This window comes from Pseudophryne corroboree, chromosome 10 (assembly GCF_028390025.1).
Source record: "Pseudophryne corroboree isolate aPseCor3 chromosome 10, aPseCor3.hap2, whole genome shotgun sequence".
Lineage (NCBI taxonomy): Eukaryota > Metazoa > Chordata > Amphibia > Anura > Myobatrachidae > Pseudophryne > Pseudophryne corroboree.
Genome location: NC_086453.1, coordinates 363743270 through 363770112, shown reverse-complemented (window position 1 = coordinate 363770112; position 26843 = coordinate 363743270). Strand labels below are relative to the sequence as shown.

General features: G+C 48.1%; 1 protein-coding gene across 1 annotated transcript in view; it reads left to right on the top strand.

Moving 5' to 3' along the window:
* The window catches only part of LOC134965671 (nicotinamide N-methyltransferase-like), a 54087-nt gene extending 30390 nt beyond the window's left edge, over window positions 1-23697 (top strand). Inside the window, exon 3 of the mRNA XM_063941996.1 lies at window positions 23277-23697. Coding sequence (XP_063798066.1) covers window positions 23277-23697 — 421 coding nt within the window. The remainder of the gene's footprint in view (window positions 1-23276) is intronic.
* The last annotated feature ends 3146 nt before the right edge of the window (window positions 23698-26843 follow it).

The window sequence follows — 26843 nt, the reverse complement described above, 5'->3', positions numbered from 1 at the left end:
GCCCTAGTAGTGCTACTTACTTCGGACGCCTGCGACGACAGAGAAGATGAAGAGGAGGAAGAAGAAGAGCTATGAGAACTAGAGCTCGCGGAGGAACCCGATACTGACTGCACCACCTCACCTGATGCCGTCGACCGCTCCGACATGGAATCCTCTGGCGCGTCAACCTCGACGTCTTCCTCCATGAAGTCTGCCATCCCTTCGTCCTCGTGCTCCCCTATAAAAGACAAAGAAGAGGGGGACCCGGCCCGCACTCGCGGCGCACGCAGAGCCCTACGAGTGGGGGGCGCTGCGGCCGCGCGCCCCTGCCCATCCTGTCCCGGACCTAGCTCCAATTCCACAGCGGCTGCTCCAAGCTCCAGGCAGGCGCGTGCCACCCGCTGCGCCGCTGAGGCCCTCCGCCTGCCGAACCCGCCTGCCTCCGCAGACGCGCCGGAACTTGCTGCCGCCCTCGGGGAGGCCACCGCGGCTAGCGGCCCCAATGCCCCCACCACTGTGGCCAGGGCCGACGCCAGTGCCCCGGGAGGGTTCCGACCACTGCGAAAACCGGCAACGGATCCTGAAGGACCCCCGGCCAGCGCCCGGGCGCGATCCCGCGCCCGCCGCCCGACGGTCGTGACCCGGGCACCCGACGCCCGCCGCCCCAGCGGGAAAGCGGGGCACCCCTGTCGGAGCCCTCACTCTCCCCATCAGAAAACACTTCCTCCCCTTGCAAATCAGAGCTATTCCCCGTACCTGGGGAGGAGCCGCCGCCCTGCCACGCAGCGCGTGCTGCGGCCCTGCGGCCACCAACCCATTCCCTGTCGCCCCTCCTCCCCCCAAAGCCGCTGCATTCTGGCTCCGGTGGAGTATTTTGGGGAGACAGGGAGGACCGCGGTGCTGCTGCGCACGGTCGCGCGCGCACAGCCCCGCCCGCGGTGGGCACGCGCGCACTCCGTGCACACGCCCCAGCACCGCTCACTAACGTGTCCCCGTGCGCCTGCCTTGCCCTCTCCTGCCCAGCGCTGCCTTCTACTGTCTCGCGCTGCACTCCCCTGTCCCTCTCCCCCCCCCCGGCCCCTGCCGGACTCCGGCCGCCGGGGAGCTATGAGTGGGGACAGAAGTGCTGGCGGCGCCCCTGCGCACCCCCGTGCGCGGCTGGCGCCACCTGCGGCGAGCGTGGGCGTGCGCGCGTCCCACTGCCTCCCGCCATGGAGTTCCCGGCCGCCGCATCATTTACTGCCGCCGCGCGAGGCTCCGATACAGGCCCCGCGCGACGAACAAACGACCTCCGTCCGGCCCTCTCCCCCCGCCCGGAACTTCCACCTGGCCGCGGCAAGGGTGGAGAGATAGAGGCCGGGTCCGGCCGCACAACCTGGCTCCCTCCGCGACGCGCATGCGCGCGCCCGTGGGCGCCCGACGCCGCCACTGACTCCGCCGCTCCAGGAGGCGAGGGCAGATGCCCGTCGACCTGCGGGCGGCCTGAACGGACTTCCCCCCCCCCCCCCCCCCCCCCGAGCCGCCCGCGCCCAGCCGGCAACGCCGGCCCGGCCCCCAGCGGCGAGGCCGATCCGGCCCGCCGTGTTGCGCTCCTGCCCGCGCTCGTGGAGGCCCCAGGGGACGGGGCCCCGTCCCCCAGGCCAACCACCCTTTCCCCTGGCCCAGCTCCACATCTAGAACCGCGGTACCAAGCTGGGGGCCCAGCGGAACGGTGAGGGCGGGCAGACATGATTAAATGCGGAAGATGGCACAGGCAGAGGGGACACAGCAGAATTGCACACACAAAAACAGTTTCCACAAAATATGTGTGAACAAATTAATGTCTGCACTGCAGCACTCACTAAGGCAAATCACCACAAGAGAGAGCTAAAATGGCCTCACCTTCCCTATATATATCAAACCCTCCCCTTCAAAAAAGGCTGTACTTTCCTCACAGCTAGGTCCACCCCTCACCAGATGTTTAACTCTTTCCTTTCCTATGCAGTCAATTCTCTCTCCTTCTCAGCTAAATAATAACTAGGCTCAGGCTGTAGTAATGTGATACACTATCTCCAGTTCACAATAACAGCACAGAGACAGTAATGGCAGTAAGATTACAGAAGAAGTAATTAACAGACTACAGGATATACAGGTTGAGTATCCCTTATCCAAAATGCTTGGGACCAGAGGTATTTTGGATATGGGATTTTTCCGTATTTTGGAATAATTGCATACCATAATGAGATATCATGGTGATGGGACCTAAATCTAAGCACAGAATGCATTTATGTTACATATACACCTTATACACACAGCATGAAGGTCATTTTAGCTAATATTTTTTATAACTTTGTGCATTAAACAAAGTGTGTGTACATTCACACAATTCATTTATGTTTCATATACACCTTATACACACAGCCTGAAGGTCATTTAATACAATATTATTAATAACTTTGAGTATTAAACAAAGTTTGTGTACATTGAGCCATCAAAAAACAAAGGTTTCACTATCTCACTCTCACTCAAAAAAGTCCGTATTTCAGAATATTCCGTATATCGGAATATATGGATATGGGATACTCAACCTGTAATAGATTTATTGTCTGCAAATTCTCAAACTATTTCCTCATCAGCCAGCACTAACAGATGTGATTTGCATCTGTCATTTACCCCCAGCTTCTTCTTCCATCTGCTTATTTACCTCAAGAGTCAGTCAGGATTATAAAGTTGCTGATAATAGGCACTGACCTCTTAATAAACCATTCATCTTCAAATACTCCTGTGAGGAGCAGCACTTACCGGTGTTAGTCAGGAGACCGCTACTTTACTGTTCCCTTTTCTACTCTCTCAGTGAACAGGCAGAGATAGAGCAGGGTTATATTCCTACATCTGCTATTATTGCTAGAACACATTAAACCCTTCAATCCCTGTGAATTTATACAAGTAAAGAGAGATTGGGGAAGCCTAGTTAGTGTTGTTTAACCCTCTGGAGCAACTGTTTCAGAGGAAAACAAGACTCATTTAATAGAGACATTGGTGGTCATTCCGAGTTGATCGCAGCCAGCAACTTTTTGCTGCTGCTGCGTTCAACTAGTCCACGCCTATGGGGGAGTGTATATTAGCTTAGCAGGGCTGCGTTCGCTTGTGCAGCCCTGCTAAGCTAAAAAAATTTCAAACAAAACAAGACCAGCCCTATACCTACTTACCCTGTGCGACGATCTCTGCGATGCTGGAGCCGGCTTTGACGTCAGACATCCACCCTCCGTTCTCCTGGACATGCCTGCGTTTTCCTTACCACTCCCCGAAAACGGTCTCCAATGGTCCGGATCCCCCCAGGTACGCCTTCTTTCTGTCAATCTTCTTTGCGTCGGCTCTGTGACCGCTTCCATCGTAGGACGCAACGTAACCCGGCGACCCCCGGCCCCGGGCAACATCGCGCACGCACAATGCGGCCACCATGCATGTGCATTCCGGACCTGTTTGCACCGCAGCGACAAACCGCTGCATGCAAACGGGTCGGAATGACCCCCATAACCTCCAAACGATTCTTCACATGTGCACCAACAAGGGAGAAGGGGTTCCCCGATGGACTGTGATATTGATATTGTACTGTGAACTTGATGAATTATCATGTAGTCAGCTAAGTCAGTGTTAATTGTTGTGGTGACCAAAGCAAGCATTGTATGATAAATACGGTTGAGGGTATGGTATTGTGCTAATCTAAAATATATTGCACTAACCCTTTATGCCTGAGATACTCTAGCGGAACCAAGTCAAAGAAGACACAGTGACAAAGAGTTCCAGAACAATAAAACTCATTTATTGTTTTTAGGTGTGATAACTTTACTGCATTGGGGGTAATTCAGACCTGATTGCTGCTGTGCGTTTTCTTACAGGCTGTGATCAGGTCTGAACAGGAAAGCAGGGGCCAATTGGTTGCATTTTCCCCCCAGGCTGAGAGTTGCCAGCCAGCCCCTGGATGCAGCATTCTGCATTAGTGGGAACCAGTATATGAGGGAATGATATAATCTGCACAGAACTTACAATAAATGTCTGTTTCCCTATTTTGTATTTATTAACATCATAAATACTTTCTGGGTGGAGCCCCAAATATAGTGTCTAAAGCATGTGGCAACAAAGAAAGTATTCTCAAGGGTCCTCTGGCTCCGAGGCATAAGATGATCCCAGAAGTGCCTCTTCATGTGTAGCAAATCTCTGTTACATCATCTAAGTCTTAAGAGCCACCACAGATTCCACTGTGCCTGTATAATGAGTCCTCCCATGGCCTGAGTCAGTAGTGCATCGCATAGATGGGTCTCAGGCATAACTTTTGGCGTCAAAGTATTGGAAAAGCATTCCACTTCCAGCCTAGACCAACATCTTCTTACCTCACCATAGGGACCTTCTTCATCCTGAAGCATGCCAACGCTCATTCTTGTCAGTAGTGTAGACTATATAGAAATGTCTCAACTAAGCACTGTTATCATATATACAATTTATGGCACCTGCACCTCCTATAATTTCCTGTTTTCTACTTTGAGCAGTTGCAGATGTAGCCACACTCATTGTGCCTGCACCTAGTCATGGTTGCCATTAAGTTGCTGCGTATGTATGCGTGTGTGTATATTCATGCACGTGATGCATACGCATTGCATGTACTTAAGCACGGGTGTGAATAGGCATAGCCAGGCATGGCTAGTCATTGCTGTGATGTGTATGCATGTATGTACACATTGCGGCTGTGATGAGCCTGGCTATATCTGTAAATCTCCTAATTCACAAACTTTTTTGAATCACGGCCCCCTACAGTAGCAGAAATCTTTTCACGGAACCCATAGGCTAAATGTTTCTTTATAGAATAATTAAGAAAGAAATATTAAATGAAGTAAACAGACTTTTTATATTATCCTTTGGTTTAATTGTGTGGTTAGGGGCTAGATCTGCTTCTGTTTGTCCACACATATTATGATGAGCAGCCACCAGCACTGGTTTTGCCTGTTACATTGACCATAAATAATTTGAATTAGTCCTGGACCCTAAATCCAAGGCTCCCCTGCAAGTTCCTTGAGGCACACCAGGGAGCCACAGTTTAAGAACCACTGTCATAATTGTAGAAATATCTCAAAGGATGAAATGTTCCTGACTTTAGTCTAGTTCTAATGTTTCTGATAATATAAACAAGTGTAATACCTGCCCGGTGCTAATGCTTCATATGTAACTGATGCAATCTCTATTGCCATTTATCTGACCTGGCCAGAGTCAGACTGTCCCGAAGGGGTACAGGGAAATCCCCCAGTGAGCCCAGTGCATGTTGGCCCAGCTCCTCCTCTAGTAATCATGTTCCAGACTGTGCACTAGAATGTTGTCATAGGCACAGAGACACAGCACACTGAGCCGGCACATGGGGGTAGGAGACACTATGACACAGAAGTTTGATCAAATTCTCTATGGTATAATACAAATTCTCTATGGTATAATACCAACAGCTGCAAAATGAATGTGTAGACTGCAATAACATCTGATTAATATATACTCACTCACTGAAGTTGTTACTGACATACAGTGCGTATACAGCCCATTATATATCATCAATAGCAGGGGTTGAGTTTGGGATCCTGCCAGTCACCAGATTACCGGTGGGGGCACAATGTAGCCCCTTGCGCTCGCCATGTAGTGGGCTCGGTTGCTGCTGCACTCACCACAGGTTCTGTTCCCTCTCTATAGATGTCGTGGACACCCACGAGTGGGAATAGTCCCTGTTAGCATGCCGGCTGTCGGGCTGTTCAGCGCTTGGGATTCTGACGTTAATATAGTGACCGGCGTTCTCTCATGACTACATCCCAATAGCAGCTATAATAATACACAAGTCTAATGAAGTTCTCTAAGGTATAATAATGATAGCTGTAATTGGAATGTATAGACTGCAATAATTAAAAACAGCTGACTAGTATATACTCACTCAATAAAGTTGTTACTGAAATATAGTGAGCTTATACAGTAGTATACTATATATCATCAAATAGCAGCTACATTAACTGACTGTGACTATAGATACTCCCAATAAAAGCCACCCATATAGCCTATAACGACAGGGTCAGTTCTAGACCTTGTGGTGCCCAGGGGGAAAGTTTTCTTTGGCGACCAGTGCCCCCCTAACCCCAATAGGCAAAAGAAGATTAGTGCATAGCAAAAAATAGGGGCGTGGCTTCATGTGGAAGGAGCGTGGTCACAGTTATGCCCCCTGTAGCGGTGCCCTCTGTAGTTGTGACCCCTGTAACTGTGCCCTCAGTTGTTGTGCCACCAGTACTGTGCCCCCTGTAGCTGTGCCCTCAGTAGTTGTGCCTCTAGTACTGTGCCCCCTGTAGCTGTGCCCTCAGTAGTGGTGCCCCCAGTACTGTGCCCCCTGTAGCTGTGCCCTCAGTAGTGGTGCCCCCAGTACTGTGCCCTCAGTAGTTGTGCCCCCAATACTGTACCACCTGTAGCTGTGCCCTCAGTAGTGGTGCCCCCAGTACTGTGCTCCCAGTACTGTGCCTCAGTAGTTGTGCCCCCAGTACTGTGCCCCCTGTAGCTGTGCCCTCAGTAGTTGTGCCTCTAGTACTGTGCCCCCTGTAGCTGTGCCCTCAGTAGTGGTGCCCCCAGTACTGTGCCCCCTGTAGCTGTGCCCTCAGTAGTGGTGCCCCCAGTACTGTGCTCCCAGTACTGTGCCTCAGTAGTTGTGCCCCCAGTACTGTGCCCCCTGTAGCTGTGCCCTCAGTAGTGGTGCCCCCAGATACATTATGTGATAATAGAACACTTCAGATATACAGTAGTTTGTGTATGAATATACATGATTTGTGAGAGATAACAGCCGCTGTGCTCTCATAGAATTGATTTAAAAACCCAAAATAGACAACAGTTAATATTGGATAATTTTATATTATACACACGTTTTCTCTTCTTTTTCACTATCCTTTATTTTATATGTCACTGTTATAGCAATGGAATAATGAGATATTTTAGTGCATACCAATAAAGTGATAAACCTTTAATAGAAATTGTTTGAGTCCCGGTGCACCCTGGTAAACTAATTACTCTCTTCTTCTTTTACATCTCTCATGTATTTACCTTGGATCTGATTTATGCTTTCAACTATAACCAAATCTCATTTCTTTAAAAATTATTCAGAAAGTTATCCTTTGTGCCAAAAGGTATTGTTATCATTGGCTGAATCCCACCATGGCTAGTAATGTGGAAACATCTAGGGCAGAAGTTCCTAAATGCGGCCCTCAAGGCACCACAACGGTCCAGGTTTTAAATTTATCCATGCTTGGCCACAGGTTACTTAATTAGCACGTCAGTCAATTTGATTTAAACATCTGTGCTGAACCATCGATATACCTAATTTTTGGATTGTTGGGTGCCTCGAGGACTACGTTTGGGAACTTCTGATCTAGGGTAAATAATTTGTGAGCCACTTAGATGGTCAATACAGGTTGAGTCTCCCTTATCCAAAATGCTTGGGACCAGAAGTATTTTGGATATCGGATTTTTCCGTATTTTGGAATAATTGCATACCATAATGAGATATCATGGTGATGGGACCTAAGTCTAAGCACATAATGCATTTATGTTTCATATACACCTTATACACACAGCCTGGAGGTCATTTAATACAATATTTTTAATAACTTTGTGTATTAATCAAAGTTTGTGTACATTGAGCCATCAGAAAACAAAGTTTCTCTAACGTCCTAGTGGATGCTGGGAACTCCGTAAGGACCATGGGGAATAGCGGGCTCCGAAGGAGGCTGGGCACTCTAGAAAGATCTTAGACTACCTGGTGTGCACTGGCTCCTCCCACTATGACCCTCCTCCAAGCCTCAGTTAGATCTCGTGCCCGACCGAGGTTGGATGCACACTAGGGGCTCTCCTGAGCTCTTTGAAAGTTATAGTCTTAGAATTTGTTTTTTTCAGTGAGACCTGCTGGCAACAGGCTCACTGCAGCGAGGGACTAAGGGGAGAAGAAGCGAACTTGCCTGCTTGCAGCCGGATTGGGCTTCTTAGGCTACTGGACACCATTAGCTCCAGAGGGATCGACCGCAGGCCCAGCCTTGATGTTCGGTCCCGGAGCCGCGCCGCCGTCCCCCTTACAGAGCCAGAAGCAGGAAGATGGTCCGGAAAATCGGCGGCATGAAGACATCCTGTCTTCACCAAGGTAGCGCACAGCACTGCAGCTGTGCGCCATTGCTCCTCATACACACTTCACACTCCGGTCACTGAGGGTGCAGGGCGCTGGGGGGGGGCGCCCTGAGGCAGCAATAAAAACACCTTGGCTGGCTAAAATACCTCAATATATAGCCCCTGGGGCTATATATGAGGTAAATACCCCTGCCAGAATCCCAAAAAAAGCGAGAGAATAGGCAGCGAAAAAGGGGTGGAGCCTATCTCCTCAGCACACTGGCGCCATTTTTCCCTCACAGCTCGGCTGGAAGGAAGCTCCCTGGCTCTTCCCTGCATTTCTACAGTACAGTAAGAGGGAAAAGAGAGGGGGGCACTAAATTGGCACTGTATACAGTATAAGCAGCTATTAGGGACATAACTCAGTTAGTCCCTGTATATATATAGCGCTCTGGTGTGTGCTGGCATACTCTTACTCTGTCCCCCCAAAGGGCTTTTGTGGGTCCTGTCCTCTATTTGAGCATTCCCTGTGTGTGTGGAGTGTGTCGGTACGGCTGTGTCGACATGTTTGAGGAGGATAATGATGTGGAGGGGGAGCAGATGCCTTTAGCAGAGATGTCACCCCCTGCGGGGCAGACACCTGAGTGGATGGTATTATGGCAGGAAATGAGTGCACGTATAGACTCCTTACATAAAAAATTTGACGACATGCCGACTGTGGGACAGCCGAGTCTTCAGCTCGTGCCTGTCCAAGGGTCTCAAAAGTCATCAGGGGCTTTAAAACGCCCGTTATCTCAGGTGGCACAAGTAGATGTTGACACGGATACTGACGCCAGTGTCGACGACGATGAGTCAAATTTAATGCCCGTTAAGGCCATTCGCTGCATGATTGAGGCAATGAAAGAGGTGTTAAATATTTCTGATTTACATCCAGGTACCACAAAAAAGGGTATTATGTTTGGGGAGAAAAAACTACCTGTAGTTTTTCCCCCGTCAGATGAATTAAATGAAGTATGTGAAGAAGCGTGGGCTTCCCCTGATAAGAAATTGGTGATTCCTAAGAAATTACTAATGGCGTTCCCTTTCCCGCCAGAGGATAGGTTACGTTGGGAAACACCCCCGAGGGTGGATAAAGCGCTCACACGTTTGTCAAAAAAGGTGGCACTACCGTCCCAGGATACGGCCGCCCTTAAGGAACTTGCTGATAGAAGGCAGGAGGCGATCCTGAAGTCTGTATATACACATTTAGGCATTATACTCAGACCAGCAATTGCGTCAGCTTGGATGTGCAGTGCTGCCGCTGCATGGTCAGATAACCTGTCAGAAAATATTGACACACTAGACAGAGACACGATCCTGTTAACAATTGACCATATAAAAGACTCAGTCTTATACATGAGAGATGCACAGAGGGAAATCTGCCGGCTGGCATCTAAAGTAAGTGCACTATCTATCTCTGCTAGGAGATGCTTATGGACTCGCCAGTGGACTGGAGATGCAGATTCCAAAAGGCACATGGAAGTTTTGCCTTATAAAGGGGAGGAATTATTTGGGGATGGTCTCTCCGACCTAGTTTCCACAGCAACGTCTGGGAAGTCAGCATTTTTACCCCATGTCCCCTCGCAGCCTAAGAAGGCGCCATTTTATCAGGTTCAGTCCTTTCGATCCCAGAAAAATAAGCGGGGAAAAGGAGGGTCTTTTCTGTCAAGAGGCAGAGGCAGGGGAAAAAGGCTGCAGCAAACAGCAGGTTCCCAGGAACAAAAGTCCTCCCCCGCTTCCTCTTCCAAGTCCGCCGCATGACGGTGGGGCTTCACAAGCGGAGCCGGGTACGGTGGGGGCCCGCCTCAGGAATTTCAGCGATCAGTGGGTTCGCTCACAGGTGGATCCCTGGATCCTTCAAATAGTATCTCAGGGATACAGGCTGGAATTCGAGGCGATTCCACCCCGCCGTTTCCTAAAATCCGCCTTGCCGATTGCTCCCTCAGACAGGGAGGCAGTGCTAGCGGCAATTCACAAGCTGTATTCCCAGCAGGTGATAATCAAGGTACCCCTACTTCAACAAGGCCGGGGTTAACTATTCCACACTATTTGTGGTACCGAAACCGGACGGTTCGGTGAGACCCATTCTAAATTTGAAGTCCTTGAACACATACATAAAGAAATTCAAGTTCAAGATGGAATCGCTCAGGGCGGTTATTGCAAGCCTGGACGAGGGGGATTACATGGTATCCCTGGACATCAAGGATGCTTACCTACATGTCCCCATTTACAATTCTCACCAGGAGTACCTCAGATTTGTGGTACAGGATTGCCATTACCAATTCCAGACGCTGCCGTTTGGACTCTCCACGGCACCGAGGGTATTTACCAAGGTTATGGCGGAAATGATGATACTCCTTCGAAAAAAGGGAGTTTTAATTATCCCATACTTGGACGATCTCCTAATAAAGGCACGATCCAAGGAACAGTTGTTAGTGGGAGTAGCACTATCTCAGGAAGTGCTGAGCCAGCACGGTTGGATTCTGAATATCCCAAAGTCACAGCTGGTCCCCACGACACGTCTAATGTTCCTGGGAATGATTCTGGACACGGCCCAGAAAAAAGTGTTTCTCCCGGAGGAGAAAGCCAGGGAGTTGTCTTCTCTAGTCAGAGACCTCCTAAAACCAAAACAGGTATCGGTGCATCACTGCACGCGAGTCCTGGGAAAGATGGTAGCTTCTTACGAAGCAATTCCATTCGGCAGGTTCCATGCCAGAATCTTTCAGTGGAACCTGTTGGACAAGTGGTCCGGATCGCATCTTCAGATGCATCGTTTAATAACCCTGTCTCCACGAACCAGGGTGTCTCTTCTGTGGTGGCTGAACAGTGCTCATCTTCTGGAGGGCCGCAGATTCGGCATACAGGACTGGGTCCTGGTGACCACGGATGCCAGCCTACGAGGCTGGGGGGCAGTCACAAAGGGAAGAAATTTCCAGGGACTATGGTCAAGTCAGGAGACTGCCCTTCACATAAATATTCTGGAACTAAGGGCCATTTACAATGCCCTAAGTCAAGCAAAATCCCTGCTCCTACACCAGCCGGTGCTGATCCAGTCAGACAACATCACGGCAGTCGCCCATGTGAATCGACAGGGCGGCACAAGAAGCAGGACGGCGATGGCAGAAGCCACAAAAATTCTCTGATGGGCGGAGAATCATGTACTAGCACTGTCAGCAGTGTTCATCCCGGGAGTGGACAACTGGGAAGCAGACTTTCTCAGCAGGCACGACCTCCACCCGGGAGAGTGGGGACTTCATCCAGAAGTCTTCCAAATGATTGTAAATCAATGGGGTCGTCCACAGGTGGACATGATGGCGTCCCGCATAAACAAAAAACTAGAGAAGTATTGCGCCAGGTCAAGAGACCCTCAGGCGATAGCGGTGGACGCCCTAGTGACACCGTGGGTGTACCGGTCAGTGTATGTGTTCCCTCCTCTACCTCTCATACCAAAGGTACTGAGAATAATAAGAAAGCGAGGAGTAAACACAATTCTCGTGGTTCCGGATTGGCCAAGAAGAGCGTGGTACCCGGAACTTCAAGAGATGATCTCAGAGGACCCTTGGTCCCTGCCGCTCAGACAGGACCTGCTACAGCTGGGCCCCTGTCTGTTCCAAGACTTACCGCGGCTGCGTTTGACGGCATGGCGGTTGAACGCCGGATCCTGAAGGAAAAGGGCATTCCGGAGGAAGTCATTCCTACGCTTATTAAAGCCAGGAAAGATGTTACGGCAAAACATTATCACCGCATATGGCGGAAATATGTTGCATGGTGCGAGGCCAAAAAGGCCCCAACAGAGGAATTTCAACTGGGTCGATTTCTGCATTTCCTGCAAGCAGGAGTGAATATGGGCCTAAAACTAGGCTCCATTAAAGTACAGATCTCGGCTCTGTCGATTTTCTTTCAAAAGGAACTAGCTTCAGTACCTGAAGTTCAGACATTTGTGAAAGGAGTGCTGCATATTCAGCCCCCATTTGTGCCTCCTGTAGCACCGTGGGATCTCAACGTGATGTTGAATTTCTTAAAATCACATTGGTTTGAGCCACTAAAAACCGTGGATCTGAAATATCTCACGTGGAAAGTGGTCATGTTATTGGTAGAGATGAGCGGGTTCGGTTTCTCTGAATCCGAACCCGCCCGAACTTCATGGTTTTTTTCACGGGTCCGAGCAGACTCGGATCCTCCCGCCTTGCTCGGTTAACCCGAGCGCGCCCGAACGTCATCATGACGCTGTCGGATTCTCGCGAGACTCGGATTCTATATAAGGAGCCGCGCGTCGCCGCCATTTTCACACGTGCATTGAGATTGATAGTGAGAGGACGTGGCTGGCGTCCTCTCCATTTAGATTATAAGAGAGAGAGATTTACTGGAGCTTAGGACTAGGAGGAGTACTGTAGAAGTGTAGAGAGTGCAGAGAGTTTACTAGTGAGTGACCACCAGACAGTGCAGTTTATTTAATATATCCGTTCTCTGCCTGAAAAAAGCGATACACACAGTGACTCAGTCACATACCATATCTGTGTGCACTGCTCAGGCTCAGCCCAGTGTGCTGCATCATCTATATATATTATATATCTGTCTGACTGCTCAGCTCACACAGCTTATAATTGTGGGGGAGACTGGGGAGCACTGCAGTGCCAGTTATAGGTTATAGCAGGAGCCAGGAGTACATAATATTATATAGTGAGTGACCACCAGACAGTGCAGTTTATTTAATATATCCGTTCTCTGCCTGAAAAAAGCGATACACACAGTGACTCAGTCACATACCATATCTGTGTGCACTGCTCAGGCTCAGCCCAGTGTGCTGCATCATCTATATATATTATATATCTGTCTGACTGCTCAGCTCACACAGCTTATAATTGTGGGGGAGACTGGGGAGCACTGCAGTGCCAGTTATAGGTTATAGCAGGAGCCAGGAGTACATAATATTATATTAAAATTAAACAGTGCACACTTTTGCTGCAGGAGTGCCACTGCCAGTGTGACTGACCAGTGACCTGACCACACTGACCACCAGTATAGTTAGTAGTATACTTATATTGTGATTGCCTGAAAAAGTTAAACACTCGTCGTGTGACTTCACTTGTGTGTTGTTTTTTTTTTTATTCTATAAAAATAAAACTCATTCTGCTGACAGACAGTGTCCAGCAGGTCCGTCATTATATAATATATAATATATACCTGTCCGGCTGCAGTAGTGATATATATATATTTTTTATATCATTTATCATCCAGTCGCAGCAGACACAGTACGGTAGTTCACGGCTGTGGCTACCTCTGTGTCTGCACTCGGCAGGCAGTCCGTCCATAATTGTATACCACCTAACCGTGGTTTTTTTTTCTTCTTTATACATACATACTACTACGACATCTCTTTATCAACCAGTCTATATTAGCAGCAGACACAGTACAGTACGGTAGTTCACGGCTGTGGCTACCTCTGTGTCTGCACTCGGCAGGCAGTCCGTCCATAATTGTATACCACCTAACCGTGTTTTTTTTTTCTTTCTTCTTTATACATACATAGTTACATAGACATCTCTTTATCAACCAGTCTATATTAGCAGCAGACACAGTACAGTACGGTAGTTCACGGCTGTGGCTACCTCTGTGTCTGCACTCGGCAGGCAGTCCGTCCATAATTGTATACCACCTAACCGTGGTTTTTTTTTCTTTCTTCTTTATACATACATAGTTACATAGACATCTCTTTATCAACCAGTCTATATTAGCAGCAGACACAGTACAGTACGGTAGTTCACGGCTGTGGCTACCTCTGTGTCTGCACTCGGCAGGCAGTCCGTCCATAATTGTATACCACCTAACCGTGGTTTTTTTTTTCTTTCTTCTTTATACATACATAGTTACATAGACATCTCTTTATCAACCAGTCTATATTAGCAGCAGACACAGTACAGTACGGTAGTTCACGGCTGTGGCTACCTCTGTGTCTGCACTCGGCAGGCAGTCAGTCCATAATTGTATACCACCTAACCGTGTTTTTTTTTTCTTTCTTCTTTATACATACATAGTTACATAGACATCTCTTTATCAACCAGTCTATATTAGCAGCAGACACAGTACAGTACGGTAGTTCACGGCTGTGGCTACCTCTGTGTCTGCACTCGGCAGGCAGTCCGTCCATAATTGTATACCACCTAACCGTGGTTTTTTTTTCTTCTTTATACATACATACTACTACGACATCTCTTTATCAACCAGTCTATATTATTAGCAGCAGACACAGTACAGTACGGTAGTTCACGGCTGTGGCTACCTCTGTGTCTGCACTCGGCAGGCAGTCCGTCCATAATTGTATACCACCTAACCGTGGTTTTTTTATTCTTTCTTCTTTATACATACATAGTTACATAGACATCTCTTTATCAACCAGTCTATATTAGCAGCAGACACAGTACAGTACGGTAGTTCACGGCTGTGGCTACCTCTGTGTCTGCACTCGGCAGGCAGTCCATAATTGTATACTAGTATCCATCTCCATTGTTTACCTGAGATGCCTTTTAGTTGTGCCTATTAAAATATGGAGAACAAAAATGTTGAGGTTCCAAAATTAGGGAAAGATCAAGATCCACTTCCACCTCATGCTGAAGCTGCTGCCACTAGTCATGGCCGAGACGATGAAATGCCAGCAACGTCGTCTGCCAAGGCCGATGCCCAATGTCATAGTACAGAGCATGTCAAATCCAAAACACCAAATATCAGAAAAAAAAGGACTCCAAAACCTAAAATAAAATTGTCGGAGGAGAAGCGTAAACTTGCCAATATGCCATTTACGACACGGAGTGGCAAGGAACGGCTGAGGCCCTGGCCTATGTTCATGGCTAGTGGTTCAGCTTCACATGAGGATGGAAGCACTCAGCCTCTCGCTAGAAAAATGAAAAGACTCAAGCTGGCAAAAGCAGCACAGCAAAGAACTGTGCATTCTTCGAAATCCCAAATCCACAAGGAGAGTCCAATTGTGTCGGTTGCGATGCCTGACCTTCCCAACACTGGATGTGAAGAGCATGCGCCTTCCACCATTTGCACGCCCCCTGCAAGTGCTGGAAGGAGCACCCGCAGTCCAGTTCCTGATAGTCAGATTGAAGATGTCAGTGTTGAAGTACACCAGGATGAGGAGGATATGGGTGTTGCTGGCGCTGGGGAGGAAATTGACCAGGAGGATTCTGATGGTGAGGTGGTTTGTTTAAGTCAGGCACCCGGGGAGACACCTGTTGTCCGTGGGAGGAATATGGCCGTTGACATGCCAGGTGAAAATACCAAAAAAATCAGCTCTTCGGTGTGGAGGTATTTCACCAGAAATGCGGACAACAGGTGTCAAGCCGTGTGTTCCCTTTGTCAAGCTGTAATAAGTAGGGGTAAGGACGTTAACCACCTCGGAACATCCTCCCTTATACGTCACCTGCAGCGCATTCATAATAAGTCAGTGACAAGTTCAAAAACTTTGGGTGACAGCGGAAGCAGTCCACTGACCAGTAAATCCCTTCCTCTTGTAACCAAGCTCACGCAAACCACCCCACCAACTCCCTCAGTGTCAATTTCCTCCTTCCCCAGGAATGCCAATAGTCCTGCAGGCCATGTCACTGGCAATTCTGACGATTCCTCTCCTGCCTGGGATTCCTCCGATGCATCCTTGCGTGTAACGCCTACTGCTGCTGGCGCTGCTGTTGTTGCTGCTGGGAGTCGATGGTCATCCCAGAGGGGAAGTCGTAAGCCCACTTGTACTACTTCCAGTAAGCAATTGACTGTTCAACAGTCCTTTGCGAGGAAGATGAAATATCACAGCAGTCATCCTGCTGCAAAGCGGATAACTGAGGCCTTGACAACTATGTTGGTGTTAGACGTGCGTCCGGTATCCGCCGTTAGTTCACAGGGAACTAGACAATTTATTGAGGCAGTGTGCCCCCGTTACCAAATACCATCTAGGTTCCACTTCTCTAGGCAGGCGATACCGAGAATGTACACGGACGTCAGAAAAAGACTCACCAGTGTCCTAAAAAATGCAGTTGTACCCAATGTCCACTTAACCACGGACATGTGGACAAGTGGAGCAGGGCAGGGTCAGGACTATATGACTGTGACAGCCCACTGGGTAGATGTATGGACTCCCGCCGCAAGAACAGCAGCGGCGGCACCAGTAGCAGCATCTCGCAAACGCCAACTCTTTCCTAGGCAGGCTACGCTTTGTATCACCGCTTTCCAGAATACGCACACAGCTGAAAACCTCTTACGGCAACTGAGGAAGATCATCGCGGAATGGCTTACCCCAATTGGACTCTCCTGTGGATTTGTGGCATCGGACAACGCCAGCAATATTGTGTGTGCATTAAATATGGGCAAATTCCAGCACGTCCCATGTTTTGCACATACCTTGAATTTGGTGGTGCAGAATTTTTTAAAAAACGACAGGGGCGTGCAAGAGATGCTGTCGGTGGCCAGAAGAATTGCGGGACACTTTCGGCGTACAGGCACCACGTACAGAAGACTGGAGCACCACCAAAAACTACTGAACCTGCCCTGCCATCATCTGAAGCAAGAAGTGGTAACGAGGTGGAATTCAACCCTCTATATGCTTCAGAGGTTGGAGGAGCAGCAAAAGGCCATTCAAGCCTATACAATTGAACACGATATAGTAGGTGGAATGCACCTGTCTCAAGCGCAGTGGAGAATGATTTCAACGTTGTGCAAGGTTCTGATGCCCTTTGAACTTGCCACACGTGAAGTCAGTTCAGGCACTGCCAGCCTGAGTCAGGTCATTCCCCTCATCAGGCTTTTGCAGAAGAAGCTGGAGACATTGAAGGAGGAGCTAACACGGAGCGATTCCGCTAGGCATGTGGGACTTGTGGATGGAGCCCTTAATTCGCTTAACAAGGATTCACGGGTGGTCAATCTGTTGAAATCAGAGCACTACATTTTGGCCACCGTGCTCGATCCTAGATTTAAAGCCTACCTTGGATCTCTCTTTCCGGCAGACACAAGTCTGCTGGGGTTGAAAGACCTGCTGGTGACAAAATTGTCAAGTCAAGCGGAACGCGACCTGTCAACATCTCCTCCTTCACATTCTCCCGCAACTGGGGGTGCGAGGAAAAGGCTCAGAATTCCGAGCCCACCCGCTGGCGGTGATGCAGGGCAGTCTGGAGCGACTGCTGATGCTGACATCTGGTCCGGACTGAAGGACCTGACAACGATTACGGACATGTCGTCTACTGTCACTGCATATGATTCTCTCAACATTGATAGAATGGTGGAGGATTATATGAGTGACCGCATCCAAGTAGGCACGTCACACAGTCCGTACTTATACTGGCAGGAAAAAGAGGCAATTTGGAGGCCCTTGCACAAACTGGCTTTATTCTACCTAAGTTGCCCTCCCACAAGTGTGTACTCCGAAAGAGTGTTTAGTGCCGCCGCTCACCTTGTCAGCAATCGGCGTACGAGGTTACATCCAGAAAATGTGGAGAAGATGATGTTCATTAAAATGAATTATAATCAATTCCTCCGCGGAGACATTGACCAGCAGCAATTGCCTCCACAAAGTACACAGGGAGCTGAGATGGTGGATTCCAGTGGGGACGAATTGATAATCTGTGAGGAGGGGGATGTACACGGTGATATATCGGAGGGTGATGATGAGGTGGACATCTTGCCTCTGTAGAGCCAGTTTGTGCAAGGAGAGATTAATTGCTTCTTTTTTGGGGGGGGTCCAAACCAACCCGTCATATCAGTCACAGTTGTGTGGCAGACCCTGTCACTGAAATGATGGGTTGGTTAAAGTGTGCATGTCCTGTTTTGTTTATACAACATAAGGGTGGGTGGGAGGGCCCAAGGACAATTCCATCTTGCACCTCTTTTTTCTTTTCTTTTTCTTTGCATCATGTGCTGATTGGGGAGGGTTTTTTGGAAGGGACATCCTGCGTGACACTGCAGTGCCACTCCTAAATGGGCCCGGTGTTTGTGTCGGCCACTAGGGTCGCTAATCTTACTCACACAGTCAGCTACCTCATTGCGCCTCTTTTTTTCTTTGCGCCATGTGCTGTTTGGGGAGGGTTTTTTGGAAGGGACATCCTGCGTGACACTGCAGTGCCACTCCTAGATGGGCCCGGTGTTTGTGTCGGCCACTAGGGTCGCTAATCTTACTCACACAGCTACCTCATTGCGCCTCTTTTTTTCTTTGCGTCATGTGCTGTTTGGGGAGGGTTTTTTGGAAGGGACATCCTGCGTGACACTGCAGTGCCACTCCTAGATGGGCCCGGTGTTTGTGTCGGCCACTAGGGTCGCTAATCTTACTCACACAGCTACCTCATTGCGCCTCTTTTTTTCTTTGCGTCATGTGCTGTTTGGGGAGGGTTTTTTGGAAGGGCCATCCTGCGTGACACTGCAGTGCCACTCCTAGATGGGCCCGGTGTTTGTGTCGGCCACTAGGGTCGCTAATCTTACTCACACAGCTACCTCATTGCGCCTCTTTTTTTCTTTGCGTCATGTGCTGTTTGGGGAGGGTTTTTTGGAAGGGACATCCTGCGTGACACTGCAGTGCCACTCCTAGATGGGCCCGGTGTTTGTGTCGGCCACTAGGGTCGCTTATCTTACTCACACAGCGACCTCGGTGCAAATTTTAGGACTAAAAATAATATTGTGAGGTGTGAGGTATTCAGAATAGACTGAAAATGAGTGTAAATTATGGTTTTTGAGGTTAATAATACTTTGGGATCAAAATGACCCCCAAATTCTATGATTTAAGCTGTTTTTTAGTGTTTTTTGAAAAAAACACCCGAATCCAAAACACACCCGAATCCGACAAAAAAAATTCGGTGAGGTTTTGCCAAAACGCGTTCGAACCCAAAGCACGGCCGCGGAACCGAACCCAAAACCAAAACACAAAACCCGAAAAATTTCAGGCGCTCATCTCTAGTTATTGGCCCTGGCATCTGCCAGGCGAGTGTCAGAGTTGGCGGCTTTATCATGTAAAAGCCCTTATCTGATTTTTCATATGGATAGGGCAGAATTGAGGACTCGTCCCCAGTTTCTCCCTAAGGTGGTGTCAGCGTTTCACCTGAACCAGCCTATTGTGGTGCCTGCGGCTACTAAGGATTTGGAGGACTCCAAGTTGCTAGACGTTGTCAGGGCCCTGAAAATATATGTTTCCAGGACGGCTGGAGTCAGAAAATCTGACTCGCTGTTTATCCTATATGCACCCAACAAGCTGGGTGCTCCTGCTTCTAAGCAGACTATTGCTCGTTGGATTTGTAGTACAATTCAGCTTGCACATACTGTGGCAGGCCTGCCACAGCCTAAATCTGTCAATGCTCATTCCACAAGGAAGGTGGGCTCATCTTGGGCGGCTGCCCGAGGGGTCTCGGCTTTACAACTTTGCCGAGCAGCTACTTGGTCAGGGGCAAACACGTTTGCAAAATTCTATAAATTTGATACCCTGGCTGAGGAGGACCTGGAGTTCTCTCATTCGGTGCTGCAGAGTCATCCGCACTCTCCCGCCCGTTTGGGAGCTTTGTATAATCCCCATGGTCCTTACGGAGTTCCCAGCATCCACTAGGACGTTAGAGAAATTAAGAATTTACTTACCGGTAATTCTGTTTCTCGTAGTCCGTAGTGGATGCTGGGCGCCCATCCCAAGAGCGGTCTATCTGCAATACTTGTACATAGTTATTGTTAACTAAATCGGGTTATTGTTGAGCCATCTGTTGAGAGGCTCTATCGTTTCATACTGTTAACTGTGTTTCATATCACAAGTTGTTCGGTGTGATTGGTGTGGCTGGTATGAGTCTTACCCGGGATTCAAAATCCTTCCTTATTGTGTACGCTCGTCCGGGCACAGTACCTAACTGAGGCTTGGAGGAGGGTCATAGTGGGAGGAGCCAGTGCACACCAGGTAGTCTAAGATCTTTCTAGAGTGCCCAGCCTCCTTCGGAGCCCGCTATTCCCCATGGTCCTTACGGAGTTCCCAGCATCCACTACGGACTACGAGAAACAGAATTACCGGTAAGTAAATTCTTAATTTTCATGATCTCAGTCTCACTCAAAAATTCCGTATTTCGGAATATTTCGGAATATTTTGATATGGGATACTCAACCTGTAATAAAATAACTCAGCCAAACATTTCACACCCTATCCTTTAAGGCATATTCTCAAAACAATTTCATGTAAATAAATGTAATAACTCACTTTCTGGTAAGGACTAATATAGCATCAGTATTCTTGTCAGATTCTCCTTCTTTCTCCATGATAAGACTCCCCCTACTTGGTGACTTGATAGCTCTAAACTTTTGAAAGCTCCTTTGAAACCAATAGTTTTTGCACAACCATTTAGTGTACATGATGCACACATAGGCGTGCGCAGCACATTTTATTAGGGGGTGCACCATTGGAGGGGTGTGTCTAGCACCGCCTTATGGGCATGTCTAGCACCATCTATTGACGGTCAATGCAATATAAAATATCCACCCTTGTACCAATCCTAATAAAGCAGATACATTGTCAGATGTTATGGTGTGCACCAAACAAACACCCCTGATGGCACTCACTGCAATTACACTGCTCCTCCTCAGCCTGGTCTGGCTCCCTCTCTCTTTCCCCTGCAAGCTGCAGCAGCTTACTTACTAGTCAGTCACTCACTGACACTGACAGTCATAGACTAGTACTGCTGCTGCTGGAAAAACGAGTGACGTGTCAATGCTGCTGCTGACCGCCTGCCAGTATTGAATTTGTCTTCCTAAGAGGAACGCTGTCTGCATGCTGCTCCTCATCAGTGGCTGGTGCTGGCATAACATAGAAGGAGAGAGGTGGGCATGTGGCAGGTGGGCGTGCGAGCATGTTTTTGTACATGGAGTTTGAAAGCCGGTGGCAGCGGCACCCTTCATTAACCCAGGTGACCAGTCAGTAATGCAATCCTGACAGGGTGCAGCGCAGAGGGGACAGTAATCAGCCTGCTCAGCGATCGCTGCATCAGGCATGTGAGATCGGGGTGCCAGACATTAGGGGGTGCCTGTGCGCACCAGGAACCCCCCCTGCGCACACCTATGGATGCACAGTAGAGAGTAAACTAGGAATATAAAATGGAAGCTGCTCAAGCAATTTAGTAATAATTTTCATGTGCATGAAGGGAGGGGTTATTCTAAACAAGAAAAAGAAAAAGTTTCTCCCAGCACACCAAGGGGTATCAGAAATAACTTGAACACTACAGGATAATAGCAAATTCAGAGATTATAAATATATGGTTAATCCACTAGGCCTCGACAAGGCTTCTCTGTAGTATTCAAGTCTTATTGCTGATACTTTTTTACTTTTCTCTTTTTCTTGATTAGAGAGTAAAATATGCAGTACAATATACCATCTTCTATGTCACAGTCCTTGGATGGAAATATGGTCTTTCCTGTACTAGGAGTTGGTTTAACTGGGAAGTGTACACAAGTTACATTACTTGCTTACAGAAGTGCAGGAGATAAAGAAGTGTCCACTCACATCTAGCCTCCCTGCATGTTAATCAGCCCTTCTTGTCAGGCTATGCCGTGGCGTGACTCGTAGCGCTGAGTGTCTTTACGTGTAACTTTTCCATTAAAATGCATCTTATTTAAAACAATGTGAATATGCCGCACAAACAGCTTATGCTGAGTAAAATGATATGCATCATGCCTATATTCTGTGTGCGACTGCAGCTGTATCTGCACATGAAATGCTACATTACAGTGTTTTCCTAGTAAAAACTGTAACATGCATTTTGTATGCTGATAAATCCGCAGACACACACATATCATTCTAATCAGCAGTGTCTGCATATGCACTCTATTCACATCGTGATGCAAATAAGATGCATTTCAGCAAAATAGATGCCCGATGAAAAGAGTTGCATGGTACCCATCAGATCACTCACACCAGGGATCTCCCACTACATGGCATATTGAGGTAAGATGTTTCAGGACATACCTGTAGTTGCAGTACATGGAATCAGTGGACAGAATTATGCTGGAGATTATTACAGCAGGCTGAGTATTAATCTCACAAATATAAATGCATGAGACTTGTTCATTAAGTGTCCCTGGTGACTTGCAGGACATAGAGAGTTCATCAGTGGTCCTCACCTAATTAATGGTCCTTAATGCTCCCTAGTGTTGTTATTCTAAGGTAGTGATATACTGGGAAACTGTTGCTTTAATATCTTTAGCAACTAAGAAGCATTTTTCCAGCACTAGAATTTCCAAGTAAATGAATGACCTCACTGCACCCACAGGCTTTTACTGGTAACAATGTTCCGCTTAGTCAATGCTGGCTGCCGGCATCCCGGCTAAGTTCAGACACAGAATACTGATTACCGTAGCGTGGCCGCTGTAATAGTTACCCCTGCACACGTGTAGTGATCCTTCCACTGCGATCAAGCCCCCATTCCTCTTCTCCCGGTGGTGAGGCTATCACCGCCCCGGGCAGGTAACAGTGCTGGTAAGCATTTAGCTCTGTTTGGTTAGCTGCCGGATGTTTGTCGCTGCCAGTGCAGACCACAGTGCCGGGGTAGTTTCAGTCACTTACAGCAGAGTATCTCCCAGTGCTGGTGATGCAGTAGAGGTAAGCCAGTGAGTGATAGTGTCATCGCGTTTCATCCATCAATGCACTGGGACTTTCTCAAGACTGCAGACTCCTTGGTTCTTTGCTTCCACTAACCCAAAAGTGTCACAAATGCTCTAAGATCCACATACACTATTTATATTGCATGATGATAAGCAATAAAGAAATTTGATGCTCTGATCATCTTTAGTCTTATTCTCTGCTTTATAATTGATTGTAGCTGTGTTTTAAGCAGAGAATAAAGCAGGTAGGAGCTGAGTGTTCCGGATAGAGGTATTCAATGGCCTCCTGTTTCCTACCACTGCCATATAAAATGCTCCTGAAAGATTAAAGTGGTGTCTGATTGAAAGTGTAGAATAATGCCCAATCTCAACCACTTTCGAGGAACCCTTCTAGAAAACAAACAATGCCTTCCTAAATTATACCTTCCCATCCATTCAATTTCCTTATAAAACTATATCCTATTTCTCATGTGGTGGCATGGCTAGTCCTAGATCATAGTGAACCTTATTGTGTTTGTATATTTCAGTGACCAGTGTCAGGACAAACACATGACATTGAAGACGGCAATAACAAAGATCATGAAATGTGACATTGACAATGAAAATCTCACAGACCCGGAGGTGCTCCCACCAGCAGACTGTGTCATCAGTGCAGGGATGTTGGATTTCATCAGCAAAGACCAAGATGATTATATAAATAATTTCAGAAAATTTGTGAAGCTACTAAAACCTGAAGGATACCTGATATTGATAGGGACTTTAAATACAACTTATGCGATGATTGGGCAGGACAAGGTACATCTGTTCAGATATGATGAGAAATTTGCAAGAAAAGTTCTCACTGATGAAGGGTTTGTTATTGATCACTGTGCAGTCCATAAAAAAACAGCAGAGAGTGACCTTATTGACTATGAGGCATTTATGTTTATTACAGCTCATAGAGAGTAATAAGGGCCTGATTCTGAGTCACATGCTGTGTCGGGTGCAGTCAAACATTTTCTTTATACTTTGCATGTGTCTAAATCGCACTGTGCATACATCCTCATTGTGTTTGTACACAGTTGAAGTAGCTTTGACACATGCACGTAGAAGTGTATTGAAAATGTATTAGGTGTTCTCAGATGTCGGTTCAGAGAAAAGGGGGCCCTTATACAGGTTCTGTATGGGCCCCCTCCTCTCCGGTGGTGCAGTAGACTCTGGCTTCGTGACACAGTTTGCTCTGCATGCGCAGGTCTCTGAGAACTTGGCACCTGCACCTTGTTCACAGGGAAAATCTCTACTGCGCAAATCACAAGGATAATGGCCACAGAGGACACTTTCCCTGTGATTTTTGCAGCTCAGCAGCCAGTGCTGGGACAGGAGAATGATAAGTATAATTATATGGGTGCAGGGTGTGCAGTGTGTAGGTTTGAAATCAGGGGACATGGATCACAATCACATCATTCCTGTAAAGCCGTGCCCCATTTTTGCCATGTCCATGTCCCCTTTTTGGGTGCAGGAGTCCCTATGTCACCATGGAGAATGTTGGGTGGTATGGAAGCGCCTTGGGTCCTATTGGAGAAAGAGCGCTATATAAATAAAATTATTATTATTATTATTATTATTATTATTATTATTATTATGTGAGTGTCATGGAAGTGTTACAGGTAGAGATGTGTCCACTTACACCTTTTCTGTACATACCATGGCTAAACTTTTTTCTACATGCAGCGAGTGGATGGATTTAAAAAAAAAATGTTTCCCATAATAGAATATGTTTAAAGTATCATAATAAAGCATGGCTAAATCTCTGACTCTATGGCATGCTAAACCATAATATACATGGCAGGATATAGGAAAGGTGTATGAGGACACATCTGTATGTCGGTGAAGTAGCTGTGTATAGAGATGCATAGAAACTCACATTGGAGGTCACACTCAGATAGAAACTCTGCACCTAGCATGGGGATGGGGTAAGTGTCTATGGTGTGAATGATGGTGACATGTAAAGATGTACTGAGCGGTGTTACAGTGTCTACAGATGCTGGAGGTCAGCGTCTCAGTCCTGGCACAGTCAGACGCAGCTTGTACACCAGGGGAAGGGCTATTACCCGCATTATCATATAGTCACAGACACAACTACACCAACAGAAGCGGCCGCAGCGTGTGACTCAGATCAGCCCCTACTGTAAGTCTGATATGAAAATAGACATAAATACACCAGATCTTCCTGTCAATTTGCAAATGATAAACCTTAATAATAAATAATCTCATATATTACAGTATGTTTATATTGATCTGATGTTTAAACCTGATCAACAGATAAAGTAATTGTCATGTTTTGCAGGTTACTGTGTGATTAAAGAGTGTGAGATTAATGTGTGATCTGTGAGTGGTTCTGTCACCCACCAGGGATCACTGTTGTCATTAACTCAGCAGACTTATAGTTGCTACAATGACCCACATATCATTTTATTATCCCCCTGATCAGGGGCGTCAGAACGTTTTTAGGTTGGGGGGCAAGATATAATCTCATTTTGGCGCTCCTAAATTGCTGAATCGATGAAGGCCAGATACACATGAAATACATTGAGAAGACCAGATCCACACTAAATTCCCACACCCAGAAAAGCATACTATTGTTTTGGCTGCCTCATGTACAGATGTAACCACGCTTCTCATCATGACATGGATAGCGTGGCTAGTGTGCCCGCATCTATGGCATGCACACCATAGACTTCAATGGTGTAATCACCAGCTGTGACTAGTTGCAGTATGGCATATGCTGCAGCTTGCTGCGATTTGTATGCCCATGTATATGCATCGCAGCAATGATGAGCGTGGCTACATCTGTAATAAGAAACCAAAATGTCTGATTGTATGATGTCACTTCAGCTCTCCCATGTCACTCTAGTTTCCCACCACGTGTCCCATGTAGTAGGGAGAGTAGATCAAGCACTAGCAGTGACCAGAGCAGTGCAGGCAACGAGGTGACTGATAGTAGTGGCCGTGGGCGTTACAGGGAGGGTGAGGGCAGAGATGCTGAGAGGGAGTTACAGGGAGGGTGAGGGCAGGGATGCTGAGAGGGAGTTACAGGGAGGGTGAGGGCAGGGATCCTGAGAGGGAGTTACATGGAGGGTGAGGGCAGGGATGCTGAGAGGGAGATACAGGGAGGGTGAGGGCAGGGATGCTGAGAGGGAGTTACATGGAGGGTGAGGGCAGGGATGCTGAGAGGGAGTTACATGGAGGGTGAGGGCAGGGATGCTGAGAGGGAGTTACATGGAGGGTGAGGGCAGGGATGCTGAGAGGGAGTTACATGGAGGGTGAGGGCAGGGATGCTGAGAGGGAGTTACATGGAGGGTGAGGGCAGGGATGCTGAGAGGGAGTTACAGGGAGGGCGAGGGCAGGGATGCTGAGAGGGAGTTACAGGGAGGGTGAGGGCAGGGATGCTGAGAGGGAGTTACAGGGAGGGCGAGGGCATGGATGCTGAGAGGGAGTTATAGGGAGGGTGAGGGCAGGGATGCTGAGAGGGAGATACAGGGAGGGTGAGGGCAGGGATGATGAGAGGGAGTTACAGGGAGGGCGAGGGCAGGTATGCTGAGAGGGAGTTACAGGGAGGGTGAGGGCAGGGATGCTGAGAGGGAGTTACAGGGAGGGTGAGGGCATGGATGCTGAGAGGGAGTTACAGGGAGGGTGAGGGCAGAGATGCTGAGGGGGAGTTACAGGGAGGGCGAGGGCAGGGATGCTGAGGGGGAGTTACAGGGAGGGCGAGGGCAGGGATGCTGAGAGGGAGTTACAGGGAGGGTGAGGGCATGGATGCTGAGAGGGAGTTACAGGGAGGGTGAGGGCAGGGATGCTGAGAGGGAGATACAGGGAGGGTGAGGGCATGGATGATGAGAGGGAGTTACAGGGAGGGCGAGGGCAGGTATGCTGACAGGGAGTTACAGGGAGGGTGAGGGCAGGGATGCTGAGAGGGAGTTACAGGGAGGGCGAGGGCAGGGGTGCTGAGAGGGAGTTACAGGGAGGGCGAGGGCAGGGATGCTGAGAGGGAGTTACAGGGAGGGTGAGGGCAGGGATGCTGAGAGGGAGTTACAGGGGGGGTGAGGGCAGGGATG